This window comes from Lepidothrix coronata, unplaced genomic scaffold, assembly GCF_001604755.1.
Source record: "Lepidothrix coronata isolate B3197 unplaced genomic scaffold, Lepidothrix_coronata-1.0 Scaffold219, whole genome shotgun sequence".
Lineage (NCBI taxonomy): Eukaryota > Metazoa > Chordata > Aves > Passeriformes > Pipridae > Lepidothrix > Lepidothrix coronata.
In genome coordinates this window covers 959,270-983,878 of record NW_016690399.1, presented here as the reverse complement: position 1 = coordinate 983,878, position 24,609 = coordinate 959,270, and the positions used below count along the sequence as shown (strand labels likewise).

At 48.1% G+C, this 24,609-nt stretch overlaps 2 protein-coding genes across 5 annotated transcripts in view; both read left to right on the top strand.

Moving 5' to 3' along the window:
* The first annotated feature begins 142 nt into the window (after window positions 1-142).
* On the top strand, window positions 143-21,424 carry MED26 (mediator complex subunit 26). 4 transcript variants are annotated; one of them, XM_017833680.1, is made up of 3 exons: window positions 143-248; window positions 17,315-17,389; window positions 18,643-21,424. In XM_017833680.1, exons 1-3 carry the CDS (start codon window positions 174-176, stop codon window positions 20,326-20,328), a joined length of 1,836 nt encoding a protein of 611 aa, XP_017689169.1. In that variant the 5' UTR covers window positions 143-173; the 3' UTR covers window positions 20,329-21,424. The 4 variants fall into 4 exon arrangements, with proteins under 4 accessions (XP_017689169.1, XP_017689171.1, XP_017689170.1 ...); XM_017833682.1 differs by lacking the exon at window positions 143-248 and adding an exon at window positions 6,948-6,966; XM_017833681.1 differs by lacking the exon at window positions 143-248 and adding an exon at window positions 10,976-12,908.
* Window positions 21,425-23,694: 2,270 nt separating this feature from the next.
* SLC35E1 (solute carrier family 35 member E1) overlaps window positions 23,695-24,609 on the top strand; it is an 8,446-nt gene continuing 7,531 nt past the window's right edge. Inside the window, exon 1 of the mRNA XM_017833622.1 lies at window positions 23,695-24,182. Within this exon, the coding sequence (XP_017689111.1) occupies window positions 23,695-24,182 (488 nt within the window). The remainder of the gene's footprint in view (window positions 24,183-24,609) is intronic.

Below are 24,609 nucleotides of genomic sequence, written 5' to 3'. Positions count from 1 at the left end.
GCCCCCCGCCCGCCCCCAGCCCCGCGCGCAGCGAACATGCCCCTCCGGCTCCCCGAGGCCGCCGCCGGCGAGTGAGGAACCGCCGCCGCCCCGGCCCGGCCCGGCCCCGCCGCCGCCGCCGCCGCCCGCCAGCCCCGGCCGCAGCCCCGCAGCCGCCCCGCTTCGCCCAGGCAATGACAGCGGCTCCGGCCCCGTCCCCGCAGCAGATCAGGGACCGGCTGCTGCAGGCCATCGACCCGCAGAGCAACGTGAGTACGGCCCCCCCCCCCGCCGCACTCCGGGCCGACCCTGCGCCCGGCGATCCCGCCGCCCCCCCACTCGGGGCACACGGGGGGCCCTCCGGGGCCACCTCCACACCACCCCCTCCCCGGGGCACCGGAGGCTCCGCCGCGGGCGGTCCCGCGGAGCTCCCGCCGCGCCGCCCGCCCGGTGGTCCCGCAGCCCCGGCGCGTCTCGCCCGCCCGCTCCCCCAGCCCGGGGCCACCCCGGTGGAGGCTCCCGGAGCCCCTCCGCGCCCGGCCGGGGCCGCCCCGGCCCCTGCCCCGGCGGCGCTCGGTGCTGCGGGCCCGGCCGGCGCTGCCCGTCCATGCGGCGGGGCCGCCCGGCCGCCTCCCCACGCCAGGCCGCGGCTCGGGCGCGGCCTGCAGGGGGCTCTGGGCCGGCCCTCGCCGGGACCTGCCGGGGCGCCCACCTGTTCCTCGGGCCCCGCGGACGCTCCGGGGCCACCCCGGGGCTCTGGAGCTGCTCCAGCGCCGAGCAGCCTCGGTCTTCGCTTTTTATCCCTTCCTGCAGCGCCGTAATGAGCTTATGTGCTCCTTCTGGGATGTGGTGTGAGCACAGGAGTCAGCGTGTGTTTCACCTGTAAGTGGCCCTAAGTGGTGGTCATCTGAAGGATCGCTTGCTCCTTGTGAGGCATTTTTTGGCTCGTCCGAGCAATTCTCTGCTTAGGTGTTTATTGCTGTGAGGGGACTGCAGAGCCCGCAATCTGTCCTGATTTTTGAGGCTTAGATCAACAGTCACCACTGCAGGATGCAGACGTGGGTCTGTCTTGGCCATCTGCAGTTTGTGGGGGCAGCCTGAACATCAGGCTGAACGTGTGGGTGTTGTTCCAGGGGCTGGGGGGTATGAAACAGTGTTTTGGTTCTGTTAAAGTCATACCTGCTGCTCTCTGAACAAGTGCTTTTTTGTGATAGGCCTGTATCAAAGTCCTAAAGCAGCCAATAAAGTTGCTGCCGTTTGGAGCCCCCCTGGAGTGGCCTGAAGTGGGGACTGAAGAAAAATCACTGTGACCTTGTAGGTTCTGTAGAACCCCCTGTGCTGGGTCCGTCACAGCTGCAGTGTTACACACTGGAGTAACAGTGACGAATGCTGGTGGTAATTGGGGGCTGTTAAACGTTGGAGCTGTCTGAGTTTGCAGTGCTTCACTGTGGATCTTGCTGAAATATCAGTTGGGGCACTTCAGGAATCCTGTCTGCTCTGAGCTCTCTCTCTGTGGCTGCAGATTTTTCACTCTGCCTGAGACCGAGCGCCAACCTACTTTAATAAAATTCTAACAGATCCGTGGTGTCTTTTGACTTCAGAACTGTCAGGCTGCAATGGTTACCCTAATTCTGGTGTTACTTTCTAAAACACTGTGACTCTGCAGAGCTGAGCGGCCAGGAGGTGTCTTTTGTGATGGATGCTTTTCCCTTTCTCCACACGTGGCTGTTACACTGTGCTGGGAAGGCTTTGGCAGCGCTGTCCTGGTGAGGGGACCCAAAATAACCAGGCAGCTCCCTGCAAGGGGAGGGCAGAGCATCAGCTCTGCTGAACTTCCAACAGGTCAGTAGCCCCTTAAGTTTAGGAGTGTGATGTATGTTAAATTATAATTCTACATACTTGATACTTATCCAGGGCAATAATTGGTGGCAGAAAAATCAGCCCATTGTTCCCAAGTGCCTGTAGGCAGGGGCTGTCTTCCAGTTTAACCTTTTCTTGAAGGAGAGCAGAGGTGGTGTGGCTGAGGTTTATTGTGCAGGCCTGGAGCTCAGGCTCTTTGCTCCAAAGCACATGGGATATGTGGTGGTTTTGGTTGTTCGCTACCTGGCACAGAGGGAAGGAAAACTTGGATTTTGAACATGTATAAAAGTAGATGCTGAGTTTAATCACACTTGGGGCAGCAATGCAAAAGTACAAGAAACTGCTCTGGTGTTTTCCTGCTGGGAGAGTCTGTGCAGCCATGAGCTGCTGTGCCTGCAGGGACACATGGAAAACTGGCTACTTTCTGCTGGTTTTAGAATCTTCTCCTGACAGAAGTGGTTGCGTTCAAACCTACAATATTTGTTATTGTCATTGACTTCCTCATTTCCCAAGAAAGTCGAGCTTTGAGGCCTGGATTTCACTCAGGCTTTTCAGTGTAGTTGGTGTGTGTTATGTGTGTATTTCTGGAGAGGGTGAGAGCTGCACTAACAATGTCAGGTGTGCAAAACCAGGCCAGTTCTGTGAGGGTGAGGAGGAGGACATGGTTGGTTCTTGTAGGGTCTGTAAATTTAAGATGACTGATACCTCCCCTTACACAAACTGCCACTGTGGATATTCATTCCTGTGCAGCTCTGAGGGTCTGTGTGGTTATACAGATCTTGGTTAACTCTCAGATCAGGGCTTAAATTAAAAAAAAAATAGAGACATAAATTTTTCTACCTCTGTTGAATTGATCAAAATAATAATTTCCCCAAGGTTTCACAACCTGCTGGCCTGAAGAAATCATCTCCTGTGCTGATTGTTCATCCCCAGCTGCTCTGTAAAACTGTGCTGACTTGGGAGCAATGTAGAATTTACATGCAGGTTTAACACTTGAGCCTCCTCTAGTAGTTGCTGCAGAATGTATTTATAACTTATTTTCCCATACTTGGTTCAGGATTTACACGGGTAACCTCTATTTCAAAGGAGACCTATAAGAAATAAGCTATTTTTAAAGAACTTACATCATCTTGGAAGCCACACGGGATGTCTGGTATTGTGTCTTCATTTATTCAGCCTTTTTCCCTCAAAAAAACATGGGCAAACCACTTCTGCTCCATGACCTAAGCACTAAGTATCAACACCACTTGCCTTCCAGAGCTTCTGTGTTAGTGAGAATATTCCAGGACTCGTGGTGGAGGAAAGCAGGGGTTGTATGAAGTGTTACAGGGGAGATATTCCTTGGTTCTGGTGGAAATAAGGCTTTTTCCTTCGGATTCTGTGTTCTGAGAAACCACCTCTGCCACCCAGCAGAACACCTTTGCCTTGTTAATTTGTGCTCTGTGCTCCTCGGGGAGTTTATTACCTGCCATCAGGAGTAATGAGATCTGTTGGTTTTTGCTCTGTGGCCAAACCTCTTGTTTCCAACTGACTGCTAAACTGTGCTGGCCATCAAATGGTTCCTCATGCTGAATATGCAGCAATCTGTTCCTGTTTTTAAATATTAGATAATAACTCCATTATTTGCCATTAATGCCCTTCTGCCACACAAATCCAGCTTTGGTTTGAGCAACAGCCTGGGATGTGCTCCCTGTGAGGTTGGGCTTGGCTGGAACTTGGGCTGTCCATGCAGGATCTCAGCTGGCCTTGCTGCCCAGACCTTCAGGAGTGGTCCATGGTCTGGATTATTAATAATAAATCGGTCTGTGTGTTATAATATGTTGGGTGGTGAGTTGGCATGGGGTGATCTCCCAGCTGGCACCAGTTGCAGGGTTAAAGCTGCTTCCATGGCTGTTTTCTGTGTTGGTTGTTTTACCAAGGTCCTGGAGACAAAACCTCCCTCACTGGGGAGAAAGATACTTTCTAGTAGAGTTTTAAAAGCCGGGAGAAGCTGCAAGACACTGCTGTAATAACACAAAAACAGAAAGCAGAGGAAGGTGGTGGTTCACTTCCTGAGGGTTTCAGTGATTTCTTTGGATGCAGGAAGTGCTACGTGTGGGCGAAAGTAGACTAGGAATGGCTCTTGCTTTAGCTTTATCCTTTTCTGGAGGCCTTAATGAGCTTAGCAGTTTTGAGTGCAGGGAACCTGTTGTACCTCTCACCCTCTTTGTTCCTTTCCTTGCTGCAGCTCATCAGTCTCACATTTTGTGCGTGAAGGCCCTGAGTTGTTTCAGGTGTGTGATTAAACATGCAGGTGGTTGGGGCCTTTCCTAACATGGAGGGTCTGGAAAGTTTATTGTGTCAGTCCCGGGTTCCAGATAAAGATTTGGGCCTGATGTAGTGAGTCCCATTGTGTTCAGGTTCTTCATAGCAGCCTTAATTGAGGAGGGTTGTGTTTCTTGGTGCTCTGTATTGAAAAAACCTGGGTTCACTTGAATTCACCTGTGTGAGGGTGATGGCACAGTTGGGGTTTTGGCAGTGCTTTGTTGGCTTGGTGTCAGTCCAGGTTGTCGCTTTTTGAGAGGGTCTGAGGGGCTGGGGGCTTAAAAACTTTTCATTTTCACGGTTTTCCTTGCAGCAGTGAGACCATTCTGAACTTTGAGGCTGCTAAGGCAAAACCTGAGCAAACAGGAATATCAGAGAGTTTGGATGGAGGGGTCAAAGCAAGGGGAATGCCAAACTGCTTTTCCAGTGTTAATTCCTTGAAAATGCCCAGGTTGCAGTGATGATGGCAAGAGTCATTTGCTCTGAAGCTGTAATTTGAGTGTTTGTTTCGGCAGCAGTGACAATTTAAATAACACCCACTTCTTATTCCTGCTACACACACCCATTTTATGTGTGCAGGATGGTGTGGTGAACTGAACCAAGGGATTGATTGGGGTTTAAAGAAGAAAAGACAGTATATGTGTCTTTTCCCAGGTAGTTTTTGATGGAACTCAGTCACTTGATAAAACTTTTGGTGCACCACCAATAGTTCTGGCACAGGTGTGGCAGCAAAGTTGGGTCTTAAAGTATGGAGGCAGAAAAGAAACTCTTCCCTGTGAGGGTGGGAGGCCCTGGCACAGGTTACCCAGAGAAGCTGTGACTGCCCCAGCCCTGGAAGTGTCCAGGGCCAGGTTGGCAACCTGGTGTCCCTACCCATGGCAGGGGGTGGAATGAGATGAGCTTTAAGGTCCCTTCCAACCCAAACCATTCTGGGATTCCATGAGAAGTGGAATGCTGCTGCTTCCTCGTGCTCCCCTGCTGCCTTGGGACCTGGCAGGAAGGAGGTGTGTGTTACCTGCAAAAGTCAACTGTGCCTGGCTGGGTTTTTTGAGGTCAGAGTCGCTGCCTTATGGTCAAAGTTTCACCTGTAGAGCCTTTATTGCTGCTGTTGCTTGTGTGTGTCTCACAGATATCTGGAATTATCCTGTGTTTGTGGGGATGCAGCAGTGCAGGGACTCCATGTTCTGGGATAACTGCTGGGAAATGTCTTTATAGCTATCCAGGAGGATGCTCCCGAGTAGTAACTCCTGAGTGAGCTTTGCAAATCCAAGAGTAAACCACCACCTTACACTAAAGGTTGTGTGGCTAATGCTCCAAATGATCAAAAGTTGGATTGTTTTGGCTTAAACCCATGTGCTTACACCAGCTGAAGCTGCCAGTGGAGCTGGGATTGCTGCTGGGATCCCCATCCCCACCTCCAGCTGTTCCTGTTCCCTCCCTTGTGGTGACCCTGCACCAGGCCAGCCAAGGACTCACCTGGCCAAACCTACCTGAGCAGGGGCTCCTCAGGGGCCTCTTTCCCTGCCCAGCTCCCCCTGGGCTCAGGGAGGTTCAGTTTTGGCACAAAGCAGTAGTTGGTAGTTGGTGTGTGGCAGAGGAGAGGTGACAGTGGGGTTGTGGCAGCTCAGGCTGTTGCAGAGCAGCACCCTCCAGGTGGCCCCCTCTCGTTGTCAGGCTGGTTCATTAAAGGGGATCATTAAAGGGCTTTTTAAATCCCAATGATAAAACTTTGCAGCAAGTACCTGCCTGCACGTGCTGTCTGTGGGCCCTGGGTGAGAAGTGAACACTGAATGCTCAGAGGCTGCAGGGAAATAACCCATTAACACATTTTTATTGGTGTAGCCATGAAGCAGGCAGGCAATGGAAGAACCAACTTTTGGTAGGGAGCTTAAACATGGGGAGCAATCTCTGAGAGTCCCCACGAACCACAGCTGATGTGCAAGGTGTGGGTCCTTGCAGGAGGGATGTGCTGAAACAAACTTCCCAGGCAGCAGAGAACCCGAGGGTGGTGGTTTCTGACTTTGTCTCCCTGGGGACCTCTGTGTTCCGGGGGGAATGAGGGCATTTGGCTGCACCTTGGCACACCTTTAACCCAGGAGAGCAGAGAGCTGGGCACAGAGGCTGGAGCTGGGGTGGGCCTGGGGTACAGCTCCTGCTGCCCAGGCACTGCAGCCTGACACTGGCACAGGCTGGAGAAACACCCAACTTATGCATTAGAAAACAGGAAAATCTTCAGCTGAAGGCTGGGCCTGGTCTAGGAACTGCACTTGGTCGTTTGTGAGGGTTTTGTCCAGGGAGTTGAGGGTGAGCCCGATTCAGGAGCAGTGAGGTGTGTGTCCTTGCCTCTCTTGAGGGTTTTGCTGTGGCCATGTGACAGCAGCGCTGTCACTCTGGCCCCTTTGGCTCCTGCTGAGAGCAGCTTCAGAGCAGCTGGAGCTTTTTCTCCCTCTGAGGTCCTTTTCCAGTTTCTTCAAGAAGGTGCTGCAGCTGACAAGTAAGAGTTTTCTATTTTAAAGGAACCACAAAAGTTTCAGCAGAGGGAAAGGAGGAATCGATTCTGCCTGCTGAGGAAATTAGTCAAGAAGCACTTCTTTTAAGGCAGAATTACTCCAATATATAAGGCTTGGAGTTAAAATTAATGTCAGGGTAGTTCTTATACATAAAAAAACATGTCTGTTTTGGCTGATAACGCTTTGCTGTTATCTCCTCTCACCCATTTTGAGCTTGGTGATAACTCCAAATAAACTTCCTTCTGTCTGTGTAACGTGGTATGATGTGGCCCCACTTATACTCTTGGCTTTTAAAGAAATATTTAAGGTAAAGGTAAGTAAGTGCCTCACATTAAGTTTAATGTAAATGTAGGTTTGTTTATTCAGTATTCTAACAGCTAAATTACTCTTTCTGTGGGTAATTCATGCTTTCGGTGTCTGGAACAATATTTAAGTGCCAGCAAATTGCTTTAATTTGAGGTGCAGTCTGCTAAACTCGGCAGTGAATTGGTGTTTTCTGGGGCATGGCTTTCACAGGGCAGTGGAGTGTGATTGTTAATACCAAAGTATACAATTTTCAGCGTGTCCAAACAGTCAGTGGTAGCAGTTTCCATTGAGGAGTCACTGGAAGTAAAATGTAATTAGTTCTGTTTTACTGAGCAAAGTGGTTTCTAACCCAGCAGCTGAGGAGGAGAGATCCCGAGTCCACAGCTGGCTCTGGGATCTGGCTGTGTTTTCAGACTCTGCTGTGAAGATGAGTGTGCAGAGGTGGAAGTCTTGTCTGACAGTGACAGCCAGCACTTTGTGGAGCTGCTTTCTCACATAGTTTCCATGCAGGATCAGCTTGTGGAGTATCACAGTTATAGCACAGGTCTGCATTGATTTATTTGTTAAGGAGGATAGAACTGTGGAAGGTAGAGGAACATGGTGTTTTCCCAGGGTAGTGATGCACAATCATAAATTCTCCTTGGTGAACAAACTTCCAGCACATCTACAAGTATCTGTAACTCGAGCCATGGCTTAAGCAGAGCTTTTTGAACAGGTCAGTGTGTAACACTCCTTGTGCTCCATACTTAAACTGCAAGGGAAAGAACAGGGAGTTTTATGTCTGTATATAAGTTATCATCCTGACAGTTCCAGGAATCATCCTGACAGTTCCAGGAAAAAAATATTTCAATATTATAGTTAATCCTTAGAGAAACTACAGTTGATTCTTGAATAGAGTTGAGCACAATGAGATGGAAGAGCAGATGCAGGAGGTGATGTTTCAGGTGTATCTGTGAAGGTGGGTGCCTGCAGCTCATGGGCTGAGCACACTGGGAGGGGTCTGTGCACTGTGTAAAACTCTGTGTCCGTTGTCATGTGTGGAGGAGTTTGTGTGTCCAAATCTGAGCTATTGGGTTCTGACTTTGCATTTTCTTCACTGGACTTTTGTAAGACAGGCTGCCAAGGGGCTTAAGCCTCACTGGAGCTTTCTGAAGTGGAAATGGTGAAGTTTTTTGCTCCAAGGTTAGAAATAACGAGCGCCAGGTTGCAGCTTCCTGAATGTTCTTCCCCATCCCTGGAAGTGTCCAAATCCAGGTTGGAGCAACCTGGTCTAGTGAGAGGTGTCCCTGCTCATGGCAGTGGCTGGGATGAGATGGGCTGTAAGGTCCCTCTCACCCCAAACCATTCTGTGATTCAATGATTCTGTATTCTGGGTTTAAATACAAATAAAACACTGGACACTCAGCTCTGGAGTGGAGCTGCTCTCACAGTAACCCTTCAGCTGGTAATCCTGAGTTGAAACAGCTCCGTGCTCACCTTCCTCTGGGAAAGGCTTTTTTCCCATCCAAAGGCAGAAAAGGCATTTTGTTCCCAGTGGAACAAAATTTCCACTGGCTGCAATGGCCAAGTGTTCTCCACTGAGAAGGCTCCACTTTCCTGACAGGTGATATTGTCCTGAGGACCTGCATGGTCTTCAGAGAACAGAGTTATTTGGAAGTGGGTGACTGGCAGCAGTGTTTAATCTCAAATTTGAAGAGCAATGATTCTAGGAGATGAGTAAATCCATTTCAGGTTTTTTTTGCATATCCATAAAGCTCCCTTGTGATATGTCCTGACAGAAGTGTTGTGTTGGTAACTGTTGCTGAAAGGATACAGTGACTTCTCTGCAAACCTGACATTTAAAACTTTCCCAGTTTGTGAGACTATTTTTCTCTGGTTTTGTGAACAAACAGACCATGCTTAAATTCTCATGAGCAGTCACAGGAGCATATTACTCTCCAGTGTGATGAATAAATAAATTCTACAATGTATTCAACATTTTATTCATCAGGCTCTCATCTCCCTTAAGATTCGTTTTAAGGAATCATTCCTTAAATGATTCCTCCATCATTTAAGTAATTGTCCAAGAAGCTTCCCTAGGAATTTGATAACAGTTTGCCTGCTGCATTTAAAATACTCTTATACATTAATAGATGGTTTTATTTTTTAAGAAAAGAGTGAAAAGTCTGTATTGTGGTGACATTAATAGGGCCTTTCTGAGTTGCATTCAAATATAAACTGCTCTGTGTTAACAGCTCTCGGTAGATACTCTGTGAATGGGTTACATAATATTTAAGAACTTCAGAAAGCTCTGGACCCCTTGAAGCCATTCTCATCGAGTCCTTCAGTGCATGTTGGATGATTTTAAATGTCCACCAGTTCTCTGGAGTGGATTAAGATGGAGCAGGTGATCACAGAATGATTTTGTCCAAGCAACTCCTTTAAGGGCCGTTTGGTGCCTGACTGGGCCCTCACCATAACCCAAGGAGGTACCACAGTGAGTTCAGGTGAGTTCCTTACAGCAGAAAGCACCAAACTCATGATAAATCAGAAGGGGCACATTTTAAGGCTGGATTTTCTGTATTATTCTGCTTGAATAGTCATCAAACTGCCTTTCTGTCTCGTCGAAGTAGGACCAGTTGTTCCCGTGACTTTTCTTGCCCAGCAGCCTCATTTTATGGCTCTCTAAATTTTGAAGGAATAATTTTGGATCTCAGTTCATGGCTTATAATAAAACTACCAGTATTAGTCTGGTTGAAGTTTTTGTACGGGAGGAAGAGGAGGAGAAATGATTCTGATGTGGGCAAAGGAAACTCTGTCATGGTTGGGTGTCCTTAGGAGCAGTGCAGTGATTGAGGGGATCTAGAGGGGATGTGAGGTGGTGAAATGGTGATAGACAGTGACCACAGAGCCTGAGTGGTGATGGAAACCTTGGGCATCTCCTTTGGGTTCACTCAGAGCACTGTGCTGGGGCAGGGAGGTTTGGAGTATTGAATTTATAAGTCCTTTCTAATACAAACTGCTCCAGCTGTATGGATCTCTTTGAGAGGACAGAACTTTAAATTGCCACTCTGAGTCTAGTTTGGAGCAGATAGAAATGGGTGTTTCAGTGTGTACCTGCTCCTTGCTGTTCAGGATCTGTTCCCCAGGTGGGAATGGTAGGGGACCTTTCATGGAAGGGACTTGGTGGAGCTTCGTGGTCCATGACCTCCCCTGAAGTAGCATCACCTTTATAAAACAGCTCCTTCTGGACTTGTCTAATCTGTTCTTAAACTTCTGTAGTGGTTCTGGAGACTATTGAAGAGTTTATTTGAGTGCATTGGTAGCTCTCTGGGTATTTTATATGTAATCAGTGTTTGTCTTGTTGCAAATCAGGCCAATGAGCATGAAAACAGTTGATTAACATTTTCTTTATTATGACTAATAATGCAGAGGAAGGCTGGTTTCAAGCTTCACATGTTTCATCCTTATTTTTACAATACTGTGTAAAATGAGTACTTAAACTTTTTGTTACTAACCATGTTTTCAAAACCTCTTTCCACCGCTCTCCTCTGACCTCTTTATGTATGTTCTTTGTGAACTGTCACACCTTGAATGGACACGTAATTCCAGATCAGTTTGATTCCTGTACCATTCCTTGCAGTTTGGGGTTGTGTGGAAAACAACACTAAATTATCTTTCCTGGTGGGTGCCAGTGAGAGTGGCAGTGAGTGCCTGGCATTGTGCTCCATGGCCCTTCCTCTGGAATTTGTGCCACCCACTTTTCCAATTGATTATTATTTCTTCAGGTCTTTTTAAATCAGGCTAATGGATTTTTATTTGCCCAGGGTTTTTTTGTGGGGGTGGAAAAAGAAATGTGGGGGTTCACATTCTCTGTTTCATCTTCAACTGAGGGTTGGCACTACAGGTACAATTCCTAAGGTATTTATACAAAATGCTTAGTAACTGTTGGAGTTGACAGACAAGTATTTCTCTCTGCAGGAACAAAAATGTCTTCCAGTTATTGGCTAATAAATACAAATGGAGAAAAGTCTTTCACTGTTGATGTTTTCTGTTGGCCTTAAAGACCTTTTCCTGGAGTCAGGAGCTTTTCCCTCAGTGCCACTTCTGTCCCATGGACTGGGGGTGTGTCTTGTCTTCACAGTCTGTATTTTAGCACCTCTTGTGTCTTCTAAATGGCTCCTCCAATGGACACTCCTCTTGTTGGGTGCTTTCCCTTGCCATGCCCAAGCATGGAGTGCATTCCTGCTGTGTCAGGGCCCTTGGATGTGTCACTGGGACTGGGCCATGGAGAGAAAAGCTGGAGCATTGGTGGCACTTCCACTGCTGGGGATTTGTGTCTCCAGGCCCTTTGTAAGTGCTGGGACCAGTTGTGTTTTCTGGTGTTGTTTCTGCTGGCAAACTCTCCTTATTCCCTTGGCTGCTGTGGCCTCTCCACAGCCCAGGGATGTGTGTGGGCACTGCCAGGAGGGAGCAGAGGGCACAACCAACTCCAGGGAAATATTTCAGCTCTGGCCATTTCTTTGCACTACGGAATTTTATTGGAACCTGCCCTTACTCTTGTTTGATCCTGGCTTTGTAAAGTGTATACACAGAAAGGTATCTGGATGATGTTACTTTACCACTGAATAAAGCCTAAATATAAATAAAACTTATGCAAATTGCTTTGACTCTTTAAATCAGGCCTGGAACTTCTAAGTCTGGAGGTACAGATAATGCTTGTTGTGCCTGGACACTCTTTGGACAGTTCTTGGTGGTCAAGAAGCATTTCTTCTACCTTTTACTTGTGTTTTGCACCACAAATTAATTATTTTTTAAGGCACGGACTCCAAATGAATTTGTCTATCATAGAAGATATTCCCAGTGGATGACTTTCAACCCAAACCATCGATTCCTTCGTGTTTAAAGATCTGTTTTACTAAAATACTATTTGAAAACTGGCCTCCACCTCCAAGAATATCTCTGGTTAGTGTTGGAACTTTCTTGGCAAACTGACTTTCAAACATTTTCAGTGATTGTGAACAAAGTAGTGCATGATCATCTTTTTGGTATGTGGTGGCTGTGAGCAGTGTCTGGTGTTCCCTATCTTTAGACAACACCATGTCAGGTTGGGGGTAGGGGGAACTGTTAATAGATCAGCTGCAAGGGAACTGAACTAAATACCAGCGTGTTGTAACCTGGATTCTAATTTGGTGTGTTTGGGCTGTATCTTTGAAAAAAATGACATTGCAGTTTCCTGCTGCTGGTGTGTGTTGTCAGTGTCTGATTATCTTGTTACCTGTGAGGTGAATAATCCCTGCACCGCTGTGCTTCCATTGCCACGTTCAAATAAAGCCTCCTGTGAAACAGCAACTTTTCTCTTCTTATTATTCCATATTTTAGATTATTATGCAGTGAAGTAGCTTTTATACAAAAGTAGTGCTGGGGGGAAGATGTGGCACTGATGGGGGACCCCAGTGTGGGCAGGAGTTGGTGCTTGGCTGCAGGAGATGCCGAGAGCTCCGAGAAGAAGGAATTACCAGCAGGTGCTGTCGCTCATGGAGTGGGCACTGCACCTCCTTGGAATCAGTTCTGCCTCCGTGGCCACTGCAGCAAGATTCACCCTGAACCCAGGATTCTCTTGAACGTTTTCCTGAGGATGTACACAGCCCTGTGATCTGTGACAGTTTGGTAACTCCTCCGTGAAGTGCTGCCGGCCCCAGGGGCAGGGGGAGGACAACAAACACTGTCCAAATGCTCCTGTGAACTGTCTGGACCCTCCTGGTACTGACTGGCAACAGAAAACTCCAGCTTGGCAAGAGACACCTGGATTTGTGTCTGTAGGAAGATGGAAGAGCTGTTTAGACTTCTGTGGTGTCTCCACTTCCCTGCTTGCTTCTGTCAAACTGCTTTGATGCTACAGGTGGGACAATGATGCCAAAGTACCTTCTTTGAAACCAGCAACATGTGGAGTATTTATAGATATTTTGAGTAAGTAAGTTGAAGAAGTATGGTGGCAAATACTTTCTCTCCAAGCCAGTGTGTTGTGATCCCTGTGAGCTCTGTTTCACCTGGCCCACAGTGGAGCCAGGTTATTGATTATTTAACCTGTGATTTCGGGAGGATGATGGTGTTACACTTTGGTTTTAGCAGAGTGTCAGTGATGGGGGACTCTGGGCTTAGCGGACCAAATTTAAATACCCTTTAAAAACTTGTAAAGGTGCTGATGTGCCCCAGGTGGGCGATTATACTGTATCAAAAGGTGCCTTTTAGCTTTGTTATGTGACCTTTGTGATGCAAAAGTGCCTTTCTACCAGAACACAGTGGGCAGGGAACTGCATTAGCAGTTTCACTGCAAGTTTTTTGTGATTGTGCACCAACGTTTTCGTGTTACAAAGAAATAGCTGCTCCTTCTACTCCAGGCCTAACTAAGTGTCTCATCTTTCCTAACTCAGATCTGGTCTAGTTGTGCATGCAGAGATCTTTAGAAACATCCCTGTGAAATGTAAAAAAAAAATAAAACAACCAACAAAACAAAACAAAACAAACCAAAAAAAAACCCAAAAAAACCCAAACCAAAACAAAAAAAAAAAAAAACCAAAACTTAAAATTGCTTATCCAAATGACTGCAGTAGAAAGTTTGTGTAACCTTTGTTTCTCAGGCAGCAGTGGAGGGAGTGCAGGTTGTGCCGTGTCCAGGCAGTCCTGGGGAAGGCAGGGAGGTGTTACATGGGGGTTCTGTTGTGTTTGGGATCTGAACTAGTCTGGAGGTGAAGGAAGAGAATCAAAACATGACATGGAGTGTGCTGGTCCAACAGAAAACACATCCCAGCACGTGGAAATGGTGATGCAGCTCGGGTGGATGCTGAGCTTGCTGCAGTTTTCAGATCTCCCTGGGAAGGTGTCACTGGAATTGGAGGTGGGAGGGAGCAGCTGTACCTCAAAATTCCCAAACCCCCCCTTAAACTGCTGGGTTACACTTCCCCTGAAGTTAGTTACTGAATCGGTCCTGGTTTATAAATGCTAAAATAGGATTAAGATGGCAGTTAAGAAAAGGAAATTAAGCTGTTTGATCTTTTCCAGAGGGTTCAGAAACCCCTGCTTTTGTCTGAGGCTGGAGTAAAAACATTTAGTGCTTAACTTGGAAAAGATCTTGGATAGCAGTAGTAAAGCTCCTGAGTGTGGCTGAATGGCTGGATGACTTAAGGAGCCTTGCATGGAATAAATAAGATTTGTTTTCTGTGGCTGTCATTAGGGTTGGCTGGAAGGGATTATCACAGATGACTCAAAGCAGATGTTCTGCAGTAAACTTTGGAGTGAATTGGTCTGTGCCAGTCAGTGCTCCCAGCACGGGAACAGCTCGGGATCATTTGGAACACTCTGTAAATTATTCTGAGCTGGTTCCTGACAGCTCCCAAATGCAGGTCCTGGGGTTGCTTCATGGCAGTTGTTGTTTTGGGGGGTGCTAAGGGCTGCAGTGCAAGCAGACAAAGGCAGGCAGAAACTAAAATGCAAGTTCTTGAGGCACTGAGTGGTGCAGTTACACTCCTGACAGGTGTCTGGAGAGCCAGGCTGCCAAAATTCCCTGTCCCACTCTGCTCTGTGGAACTTTGTTGTGTATCCAATAAGCATCTTTAATAGCCCTTTGTATTAATAAATCAACATTTCTGGTGCTGCTCAAAGTAGGAAGGTCCTGGTAGGTTTTGTAGAGTCAGTCTCGTGTTGGTTATGTGACAGATATGAATTTTATTAAGCCAGTGACAGATGGTTTCAGGTAAAGATGCTGGTGTGCAATATTGCTGTTATCCCAACAGGTGTCTTCCCATGGAATGGGTGACACTTGAAGTGTTTTGGGAGGTCATCTTGTTTCCATTGCTGTTTAACTGTACCCCAAGAAAACTTCATAGTCTGTGTTATTTTAAAACAGGCAATTTGATTCTCATTATAAACTTCTCTTTATGGCAGTTTCATTGAAACATTCCAAGAAAACTACTGGGGAAGGGGGAAGAAGTTGTTGAACCTGCCTGAACATTGTATTTATTTATTTTTAAAGACCCAAACTTTCCTATAGGTGAAAAAAGGGAAAATGAGGGGAGCTTCTTGCTGGAAGTGTGAGATGTTGGGAGCCTTCCTGCTCTGAACTGGTGACAAATGTGTGAGGAATCCCGAACGGGTGGTTTGTGTTTTAGCAGGAGTTGAGTGGTGTAAAGCCACTTTCACTGTCCTTAATTGGCACCACATGTCCCCAGAAGAGGGAGGGAAGTCCCAGTCTGTCAGTCCTGGTGTAGACCCGGGCCCTGGGAGGTGATTTACCATTTGGGGGATCCATTCGTGTGGGTTTGGGTGTGTTGAACAAAGGCAAAGCTGTTACTGGAAATTCCCTGACCAGTTTTCATCTCTCTGTAGGTGTGTGCACACACAACATCCCTTTCCCCTTCCTGATAGGCTGACAATCCTTTTTTTTGCCATCAGTTTGTCATTTAGATAATGAATATTTGGGGATTACCAGTAACTGCAAAAATCGTTGTACCAATTACTGGTGTTTGCAATGCAGAGCCTTCTGCACCCTGGTAGTTCAGAGTCTAAAATCTGTGTTGGGAAGGAGAGTATCGTGTTTTACAAGTTTAAAAATGTGTCTGGAAAGTCCCAGAATTGAGCATTAACTATTCTAGGGGCTCTGGTGCTAGAAACTGAAAAAAAAACCCCAACCCTGGTATTATATATTAGTTAAACTGTGATGCTAAACTGTGCTTCCTGAGCACTGAGGGCAGGGCAAGGATCAAAACATGGATGAAAGTCAGTGCACTGAAGTGAAATAGTGAAAACTAAAATATGCCAGAATAGGTGCTATTGCTGCTCTAAAGGTTAAGCAGAGTCTTAGCAGAGCTGACCTCATGATAGGGCTGTAAATATCTGCAGAGACAACGTAGTTCAGGGAAGAAAGAACCAGGACAAATTAATTCATCTTTGGCCTGCAGTTGGTTTCACGGCCTGTAAGAGTTAGAATCATTCAAAGCCTGTTTGGACTTCTAAACATAAGTTTTATAAATAAATCAGAAAATCAGGGAAGGTGTTTCATCACTGCCAGGTTTATCCAGGTACCCCCAGCATTAAACAGTTCTGCTGGGATGGACAGAACATGGTCTATGCCCAAGATTTCCTGAAAGAAAGAGACTTCAGCTCCTGGTTCTTCTGTTGTATCTTAAGGGAAGGGTAGAACTGACTCGGAAAAACCAATTCTTACAAAGTTCAGTCTTTTTAAAATGAAGACTCGTGCAGGGGAGTGTGGCTGGGGGGGCAGAGCTGCTGGTGATGCTCCTGCTCAGGCTTCAGGGTGATGTGGGATCCCTGCAGAGGTTCTTGCTGAGAGGTTTTTCTCACGTGCACTCCATGTCCAGTTGAGTCACAAATGCAATTAAGCAATAAATGAGGCTGTGATTCAAGTTTCCATGTGCTTATCTTTTAAATCTGCCTCCAAAGGTGAATTAGAAATTCCAGGTTTCAGTGCTTGTAACATCAGGTAATGGAAATTAGGGATCTCTGGGTAGGATCCTAAACTCGTTCAGGTTGGAAAAGCTCTCTAAGATTACTGAGTTCACCCCTAAACCATGTCCCTGAAATGTGGATCTGGGGTTCCTTGTGGAAATTATTAAAATGATTAAAATCACGCGTGTGCTGGGGACGTTCAGACTGTGGGAGCTGTGTCTGTGTGCAGCTCACTGGTGGTGCCAAAATGCTGCAGTGCAGCCCATGAGAAAACCTGAGGGTCGCTTTTTAAATGTGATTTTTGTGGGTTTGTGCAGTTCCTCCTCCCCGTGTTCCCCCCCCAGCACGGGGGGTCCCGGGGGTGTTGGAGTGGCCGGAGGAGCCACGGCCGGTCTGGACAATGGTCTGGGGACACCTACTGGGCACAGCCCCGGCCCCAGGAGCCTCTGGAGACTCTTGGTGTGCAGCCACAGGAAGCAGCAATATCGTGAATAAAACTGTACAGTGCTGACTTCTGTAAATCTGAAGCGGTGCCTGAAAAAAAATGCAGATTTCCCACTGGAGTGGCTGCTGCTCTTGGTCCACCAGGCACTTGTTTCCCGTTAGGACAATTAATTGATGCTTTGCCCAGGGGTCTCAGAACTTTGCTACTAAGTCACAGCTGTTTAATTGCAAATGTTTCCTTGAGTTTTACATAAGAGTGTGTTTGTTACAGCTCCTGCAGCTTCCAACTAGGTCAGTAAAGTGTCCTTGTCCCTATTTCTTGAACAATCAGCTCCCCAAAGCCAGACAGTCTGAGAGCAGTTTGTGATTAAGGCTCCCAGCAATTATAAAGTGGAAGGTCTTAAATTACATTTGATAACTAAGACCTGTACATGAAACATGAAGTGACTTTGTGTTCCTTGTTGCAGATCCATAACATGGTGGCAGTGCTGGAAGTGATCTCCAGCCTGGAGAAATATCCCATTACCAAAGAGGCACTTGAGGTATGTCACGCTCTGAACATGATTTTTGTGTGTATAAAAGGACTTTCTCTGCCTTTCTAATTTCCATTGGAGCTTTTCTGGAAACAATAGATGGATTGCAAAGGATTCACAATTAAGATATTATTTTGTCCCTCTCGTGCTGCTTCCGACATCTCGCTGAACACAGGGACCCTTTCTGGGCCAGATCAGTATTCTGGGCAGCACAGTTCCTGTTTGTGCAGGGCACTACATTAATCATCACTTGCCACTGATGAATTTGGGTGCCTTCAGCAATGTGACTCTGCAGTTTTGGTCACCTTCGTAGATGTTTGGTGACCAAGCACCAGAAATCTGAAATAGGAATACAGTTGCTGTGTGTCTTTAAAATCAATCTAAAATTCATTTAGGCAGGTTTCAATACCTGATCTTTTTGGTGAGAGCAGGTGTGGGAGAGCTGCAGTCTCACTGGCCACTCGTAGAAACAGCCCAAAGAAGTTTTATGGCTGATTTATATTTTTTTTTCACCCTTTGTATTGAAATTAGCGGTGTTCTTGCTTTTAACTGTTGCTTAATTACAACTCCACCTGTTATTTCAACATATGTATCCCAACAGGTTGCATATTTCTCTCACAGGCTGGTCTGTGTTCTCCTTTGAAGTCCTTTCCTTAAGTAATCTGACTTGTGGAACAATTCTTTGTTTTCAAATGTGCTTTGGGAACAATCAAACACTTCACTTCCTTCCGCTCACAAAACCACTCGGGGACACCCCAGGAATTTGTTTAAATGGCTCTTCCATGTGTTTCCAAGGTACTGGGGAGTGAAGGGAGAGGAGAGGTGGAGGAGGAAGGTAGGACATGTCACACCTAGCAGTCAGCTTTGTCAAATGGAGATTTTTATTGTTAATTGTTACTGTAACAGGCAAAGACCCTGGAATTCCGTTCTCTTGGCTCCTTCTGCAGATCTCAGACTTTCACTGTGGTAAACACAAACCTTTTGGGTGCTGCATCTGAACTCACACCTTTATTCTCAATGTTCTTTCTCATTAAAGAATTCCTTTCTGATGTTTTTCCCAGCTCAGGGAATAAAGACTTGAAACCCACAGCTGGTTTCATGTTGAGTGGCCGAGCGCTGGACTAATCCCTTCCGAAAAGAGTAATTCAACACTTAAATCTTTAGTGTTTTTAACCAGGGTGAGCAAAAGCAGAAACGTTCCTTTAAGGGGTTTTCTTGGGATGATGATACCTGTTTGTAAAACAACTTGTCTGTCTTTGTAGGAAACAAGGCTCGGGAGGCTCATCAATGAGGTGAGGAAGAAGACATCCAATGAGGAACTTGCCAAACGTGCCAAGAAATTGTTGCGGAATTGGCAGAAGTTGATAGAACCCGTGACCCAGAACGACCCAGTGCCAAGAGGGCTCCCCAATCCACCTGGATCAGCGAATGGAGGTGCTCACAACTGCAAACCAGAGACACAACTTCCTGCTGTGGCTGGAGCGAAGCCCATCAGCGAGTTGAAAAGCAGGAATGACATACAGAAACTGAATTCTCCCAAACCAGAGAAACTGGGAAATCGGAAAAGGAAAGGCGATCACAGGGATGGGCAGCAGGGCCCTCCTCCCCCAAAAGTCTCCAAAGCTAGTCATGAAGTATTACAAAACTCTTCACCCCCTCCAACAAACGGAATTGGAGGTAGTCCTGAAAATTTTCCCAGTCCTGTAGACGTAAATCTACACGCGGGGCCCGAGAGCAGCAGGACAGAACTCAGTGAAAACGATAAACACAATAAGATCCCAGTAAATGCTGTAAAACCTCACACCAGTTCTCCAGGACTTGTAAAACCTTCAAGCACTTCCTCGTTGCTAAAGACTGCAGTGCTTCAGCAGCATGATAAATCAGAAGAGACCACGGGCCCTCACCAGCCCAAGAGCCCTCGCTGCTCCTCCTTTAGCCCCAGGAACGTCAGGCAGGATACTTTTGCTCGGCAGCACAGCACGTACTCACCAAAGGATTCGATGCCCAGTCCATCTCAGAGGTCTCAGTTCTTAGACACTGCACAGGTGCCATCGCCACCACCATCCCTGATGCAACCACCCACACCTCCACTGCCAGCCAAGAGACTGGAGCTCCCCCAGCCCTCGGCCGCCGAGGTCCCGCAGCACTGGCAGGAGCAGCAGGTCCCTCCTGAGGGACACAGGCACCCAGCAGGGACCCTCCACACATCTCCTACCTGCAAGGCTGGCGCCCACCCCGGGGAGTCGCTCCTGCCACACGTGGGCTTCCCACAGGACACTTCCAAAATGGACAGTGACGATGCTGCTTCAGGGTCTGACAGTAAAAAGAAGAAAAGGTACCGACCCAGAGACTACACAGTCAACTTGGATGGGCACGTGACAGAAGGGGGTGTGAAACCTGTGAGGTTAAAAGAGAGAAAACTCACTTTTGATCCCATGACAGGACAGATAAAACCTTTAACACCGAAAGATCCTTTGCAGGTAGAAATCCCTGCACTTACTGAACAGCACAGGACAGAAACGGAAAAGCAGGAGCAAAAACCCAACCTGCAAAGCCCTTTTGAACAAACGAACTGGAAAGAGTTATCCAGAAATGAAATCATTCAGTCATATTTAAACAGACAGAGTAGCTTGCTGTCCTCATCAGGAGTACAGACTCCAGGAGCTCACTACTTCATGTCTGAGTATTTAAAGCAGGAGGAAAGCACTAGAAAAGAGGCTAGAAAGACTCACGTTCTAGCTCCTAACAGCAAACCTACAGACTTGCCTGGGGTCACCAGGGAGGTCACGAGCGATGACCTCGACAGGATACGTGACCACAACTGGCCGGGCGTGAACGGTTGTTATGACACACAGGGTAACTGGTATGATTGGACACAGTGCATATCCTTAGATCCACACGGGGATGATGGGAGGTTGAACATCCTGCCTTACGTCTGCCTAGACTGAGAGCAGGTTTTTGCTAAAACCCTGCTTTTTTTTTTTACACCTGCAGTTGGCAAAAACTGGCAGACACGATGCCACTTCCAGCTGGAGAGAACCTCCTGTCCTGGACAAACAGGCCCCACGAGCAGAGGGGGGGAGGGAGCTGGGCCTTTCCAGCTCCTTCCTTTAAATTCTCCTTTTGTGAAATGCTGCTACCAGTTTACTAACAATTGCAAAGGAAGGCATACGAAGGTTGATCAGTGAGTTCAAAACTCTCTAGCCAGCCAGCTATAAAAAGTGTTAGTCCCCCAAGAAGTGAAGAGGATTTCCAGCACTTTCTGAATGCCGGAATCTTAGTACAGGCAGGTACAGAGAAAATTGTGGAAGTTACCTTAACAAAATATGCATCTATTTATTTGACTTGATTTGGGTTTTTTTGGGTTTTTTTTTTTTCATTTGGCAGTGAGATATTCGAGAGACAATGTGCAAAAACTGTAGTTTTATTTCTATCACATCTCTGAACATGATTGCGTTGGTCTAAAGTCATGTGGTGAATGGAGATTGGGTTTTAAACAGCAGGTGTTGCACTGCAGGCTGGGCCTCCAGCTTCAGCTCAACATTCCATAGGCATCCACATCCTTTAGTCTGGTTTCAGTTTAAATCCAGTCTCTGAGAAATGCTGCAAAAACTAGATGTTTAACGATATTTTTTTGATCCCACCACCACCAGCCAAATATTTTTCCTCCTTTTCCCTTCCTGCAAACTTCTAGGTAAAAAAAAAAAAAAAAAAAAAAAAAAAGGACAAAAAAAATAAAAAGAAAAATCACCTTTTCTAGAATCTAAATGTAATGAGGGTGCTACAAGTTTGTAACTGTACTGTGAGAGGGAAAAAGGAAGCCTGTTTGTATGCTGGAAATATACTTGTTACCATTCCTTTAGATATTGTTTGCCTTATGGATATCCATCATAAACGCAATTTGCAAAAACAAAGAGCCTTAGTGAATGTACAGTAACTAGACTTCTGTGTTCCTGGGATGCAGAAGGGAGCAACTTTGCTATTTGGTCCTTTAAGTGGACACGTTGTGATATAAATGTGGAAATAAAAAAAATTTGCACAAAACAGTTTGTGAATTATTTATATTTCACTCGTTTCCCTCCCTCTCCCCCCCCAAGTTTGCTCAGTTCAGCCCAGCCAAGGGACCCTTGACCCTAGGAATCCGTTGGAGCAGTTTGGTGAAGCCAAATGCCACGGACACTGCTGAGAGCAGCTCTTAGGGATATATGGGATGTCTTCCAAGTACCTTGGTGGTGTTCAGTCACACAGGTTAGATTTTGTTTTTAACTCTGGAGACTGATAACCCAATTGCTGTTAATGTACCTCAAAGTCTAAAGGAACCAGAGTTCATTTTCTTGTTTCGGTAACTTTGTAATATTTTCTTCCTCGCTGTTACAGTGCTTTCTAAAGGAGCCTGGGTGTAGAGAGTGAAGGATTTTAATACCTGTAATTGCTTTAACATTTGGGACTGGCTGTTTTCTGCAGTCCCCAGTGCTGGGCTTCTGTCCAGGGGAACAGGGGAGGGGACACTATACCAAAAATATTCCCAGGTTTAGTGATGTTAATGCTGTTAACCCGTTTGTGCTGGAGAAGAGGCTTGGTGAGAGTTCTCCTGCCTCTGAGAGCAGAGTCAGGTTCTTCCCTGGTTTTCACAGAAGGGTGCTTCTGACCACATTAAGTTGGTTCATTCCCTGGAATACAACTGATGAGGTTTGGTTTATTTTTATGTCATTCTTGTTCAAACCTACTGCTTTTGTGATCTGACTGCTACTGAAATGTGTGGGTGTCTCAGAAAGCTGATGTCTCTGTGCTTCCATTTCTGAAATCTGAGGTCTGGGAGTGAAAAGTGGTTACCAAAAAAATGCTTCCAAGTATATTTTCAGTTTACTTCCATTTTGTTGTTCTGCAGTTGGTGAGGTGGAGCCAGTGTGGTTTGGAGTTGGGGAAAGCTCCTATCTTGCAGTTCCGAGTGGTAGATTTGGTGGTAGAGGGATGAGCTGCAGGTCACTTTGGAAATGCTTGAGTTTTGTTTATGTAAAAAAATACTGTGCATCTTATGTCCCTCTGCCCCTCCTCCCTCCTTCCCTGAATGATCCCATTTAGGAACAGGGTCTGTGCTCTTTTGAGGCCTTTGACTAGAGGGCAAACTTCAGGAAATGACAAAGTATTGCATTACACTTGATAAAACTCCATCTTTTTCTCCACTGCTTCCATTTCTGATGCAGTTGATGGCCCTCGAGGACCACACTGGGTGAGGTGATGCCCGAAGTCCATCACAGCTTTCAGATTATATCCAACGAACTGCTGATGCTCAGTTGCTTGAGGGAGCATCAGGAATCAGACCTGGCCCTTTCCCTGTGGTACAAAACTGCTGGAGAAACTCCTTCCCAGTGCAAGCTTTAAATCTTGTTCCATGCCGAGTTTGTTGCTGCTGTTAAAAGGTCAACTCACTTGGTGTCATCCAGGGTGAGACGAGGCTTGACAATCTTTATTTCAGCATGCCAGTATAACCAGTTCTGTGAGCTCCAACAAATGTGAATAAGTTTACAAGGTGATATTTTTTTGTCAATTTTGTAAACAAGTTCAAATGAAGTTTACCATGTGCGTACCTGCTGTGGACTCTCATTTGTGCCTGACTCAGTTACTCTGCTACTGCTTTCTCCTCCCTCTCTCGCAAAATTTATCCTTCTAATCCTAAAACCTGAAGTTAATACAATGCCATTTCTTTCTTGTCAGTGGATGACACGAAATGGCTCATCAGCAAACCTTCTGGGAATCGCCATTACCTGAAGTGCATGTTTTTATCGGTATTAACGCTGCAAAAACGTCTTTTGACAGAGTGCGTGGATGAGCCGGGCTCTAGAAGCCCTCCTGCCTGCCAGGTACTCACCCATCCTTTCCCCCAGCCGGCGTTACGTGTTCCCGGAGTTAGTTTTAAAGGTCAGCAGCGACCGTCCCGGTGGCTCCCAGCCCGTGACCTTCGCTCCGTCCCTGCCCTGCGCCGCTCGCTGTCCCACGGGCCGGGCTGGGCAGCGCTGGAAAAACCACCTCCCGGCGGGGCTTTTGATGCGGTTTTGTGTCCCGCGGGTCATTATAACCCCTCGGGGCCCTCCCGGGGCTCAACCCCCCCGGGTTGCGGGGCGGGGGCTGCGGGGCGCGGGGGGGATGCGGCGCGGGGGGCCGGGGCGGTGTCGGGGCGCGGGGGGAGCGCGGCGGGGCCGCGGGGCAGGTGCGGAGGAAATGACGGCGCTGCCGCGGCCCCGCCGGGGCCCCGCGCCCGCCCCGCCCCAGGAAGCGACGCGCTGGCGGCGCTGACGTTCGGCGGCTCCGCAGCGATGGCGGCCCCGCTGGCGGCTCCCGCCGGGCCCGGGGCCGGGGCCGGGGGGGCGCGGGGCGGGCGCGGGCCGGCGCTGCGGGAGGGGGCGCGGGTGTCCGCGCTGTGCCTCGCCTGGTACGGGCTCAGCGCCGGCGGCAACGTGGTCAACAAGCTGCTGCTCGGCGGCTTCCCCCGGCCCGTCACCGTCTCGCTGTTCCACATCCTGGGGCTCTGCGGGCTCCTGCCGCCGCTGCTCCGCGCCTGGAGGGTCCCGCCCGCCGGCCCCGCGCAGCTGCCGCCCCGCGCGTACCCGCGGTACATCCTCCCGCTCGCCTTCGGGAAGTATTTCGCCTCCGTGTCCGCGCACGTCTCGCTCTGGAGGGTCCCGGTGTCCTACGCGCACACGGGTGAGGATCGAGGGGTGGGCGGTGCCCGGGGGGGTGCCTTGACCTCGGGGTGTGCTCGGGGGGATGCCCGGGGGGATGTCCTGGGGCCCCGCATTTGCTTGTACTGGTGCCCGGCGTGGTGACCTGAAGCCCCGTGTGTGTTCATATCGGTGCCCAGGGCAGTGTCCCAGTACCCAAAGTGTGCTGGTACCAGATCCGGGTGCGGTGACCTGAAGCCCCGTGTGTACTTATACAAGTGCCCAGTGAGGTGTCCCAGTACCCACTGGGTGCTCCTGTGGTTGCCCAGTGGGTGCCCAGTGCCGTGTCCTGGTCCTCGGTGGGTGCTGGTGCCAGATCCAGGATCCAGGACCTGGTGTGTGCTCCTGTGGGTGCCCAGTGGGTGCCCAGTGCCGTGTCCTGGTCCTCGGTGGGTGCTGGTGCCAGATCCAGGATCCAGGACCTGGGGTGTGCTCCTGTGGGTGCCCAGTGGGTGCCCAGTGCCGTGTCCTGGTCCTCGGTGGGTGCTGGTGCCAGATCCAGGATCCAGG

What these genes read in the sequence shown, in the direction of transcription:
- MED26 (XM_017833680.1), top strand. Translation starts at nt 174, where the DNA reads ATGACAGCGGCTCCGGCCCCGTCCCCGCAGCAGATCAGGGACCGGCTG. An exon ending in CCATCGACCCGCAGAGCAAC is followed by an intron (nt 249 to 17,314) that starts GTGAGTACGGCC and finishes TCCTTGTTGCAG; the next exon opens with ATCCATAACATGGTGGCAGT. An exon ending in TTACCAAAGAGGCACTTGAG is followed by an intron (nt 17,390 to 18,642) that starts GTATGTCACGCT and finishes CTGTCTTTGTAG; the next exon opens with GAAACAAGGCTCGGGAGGCT.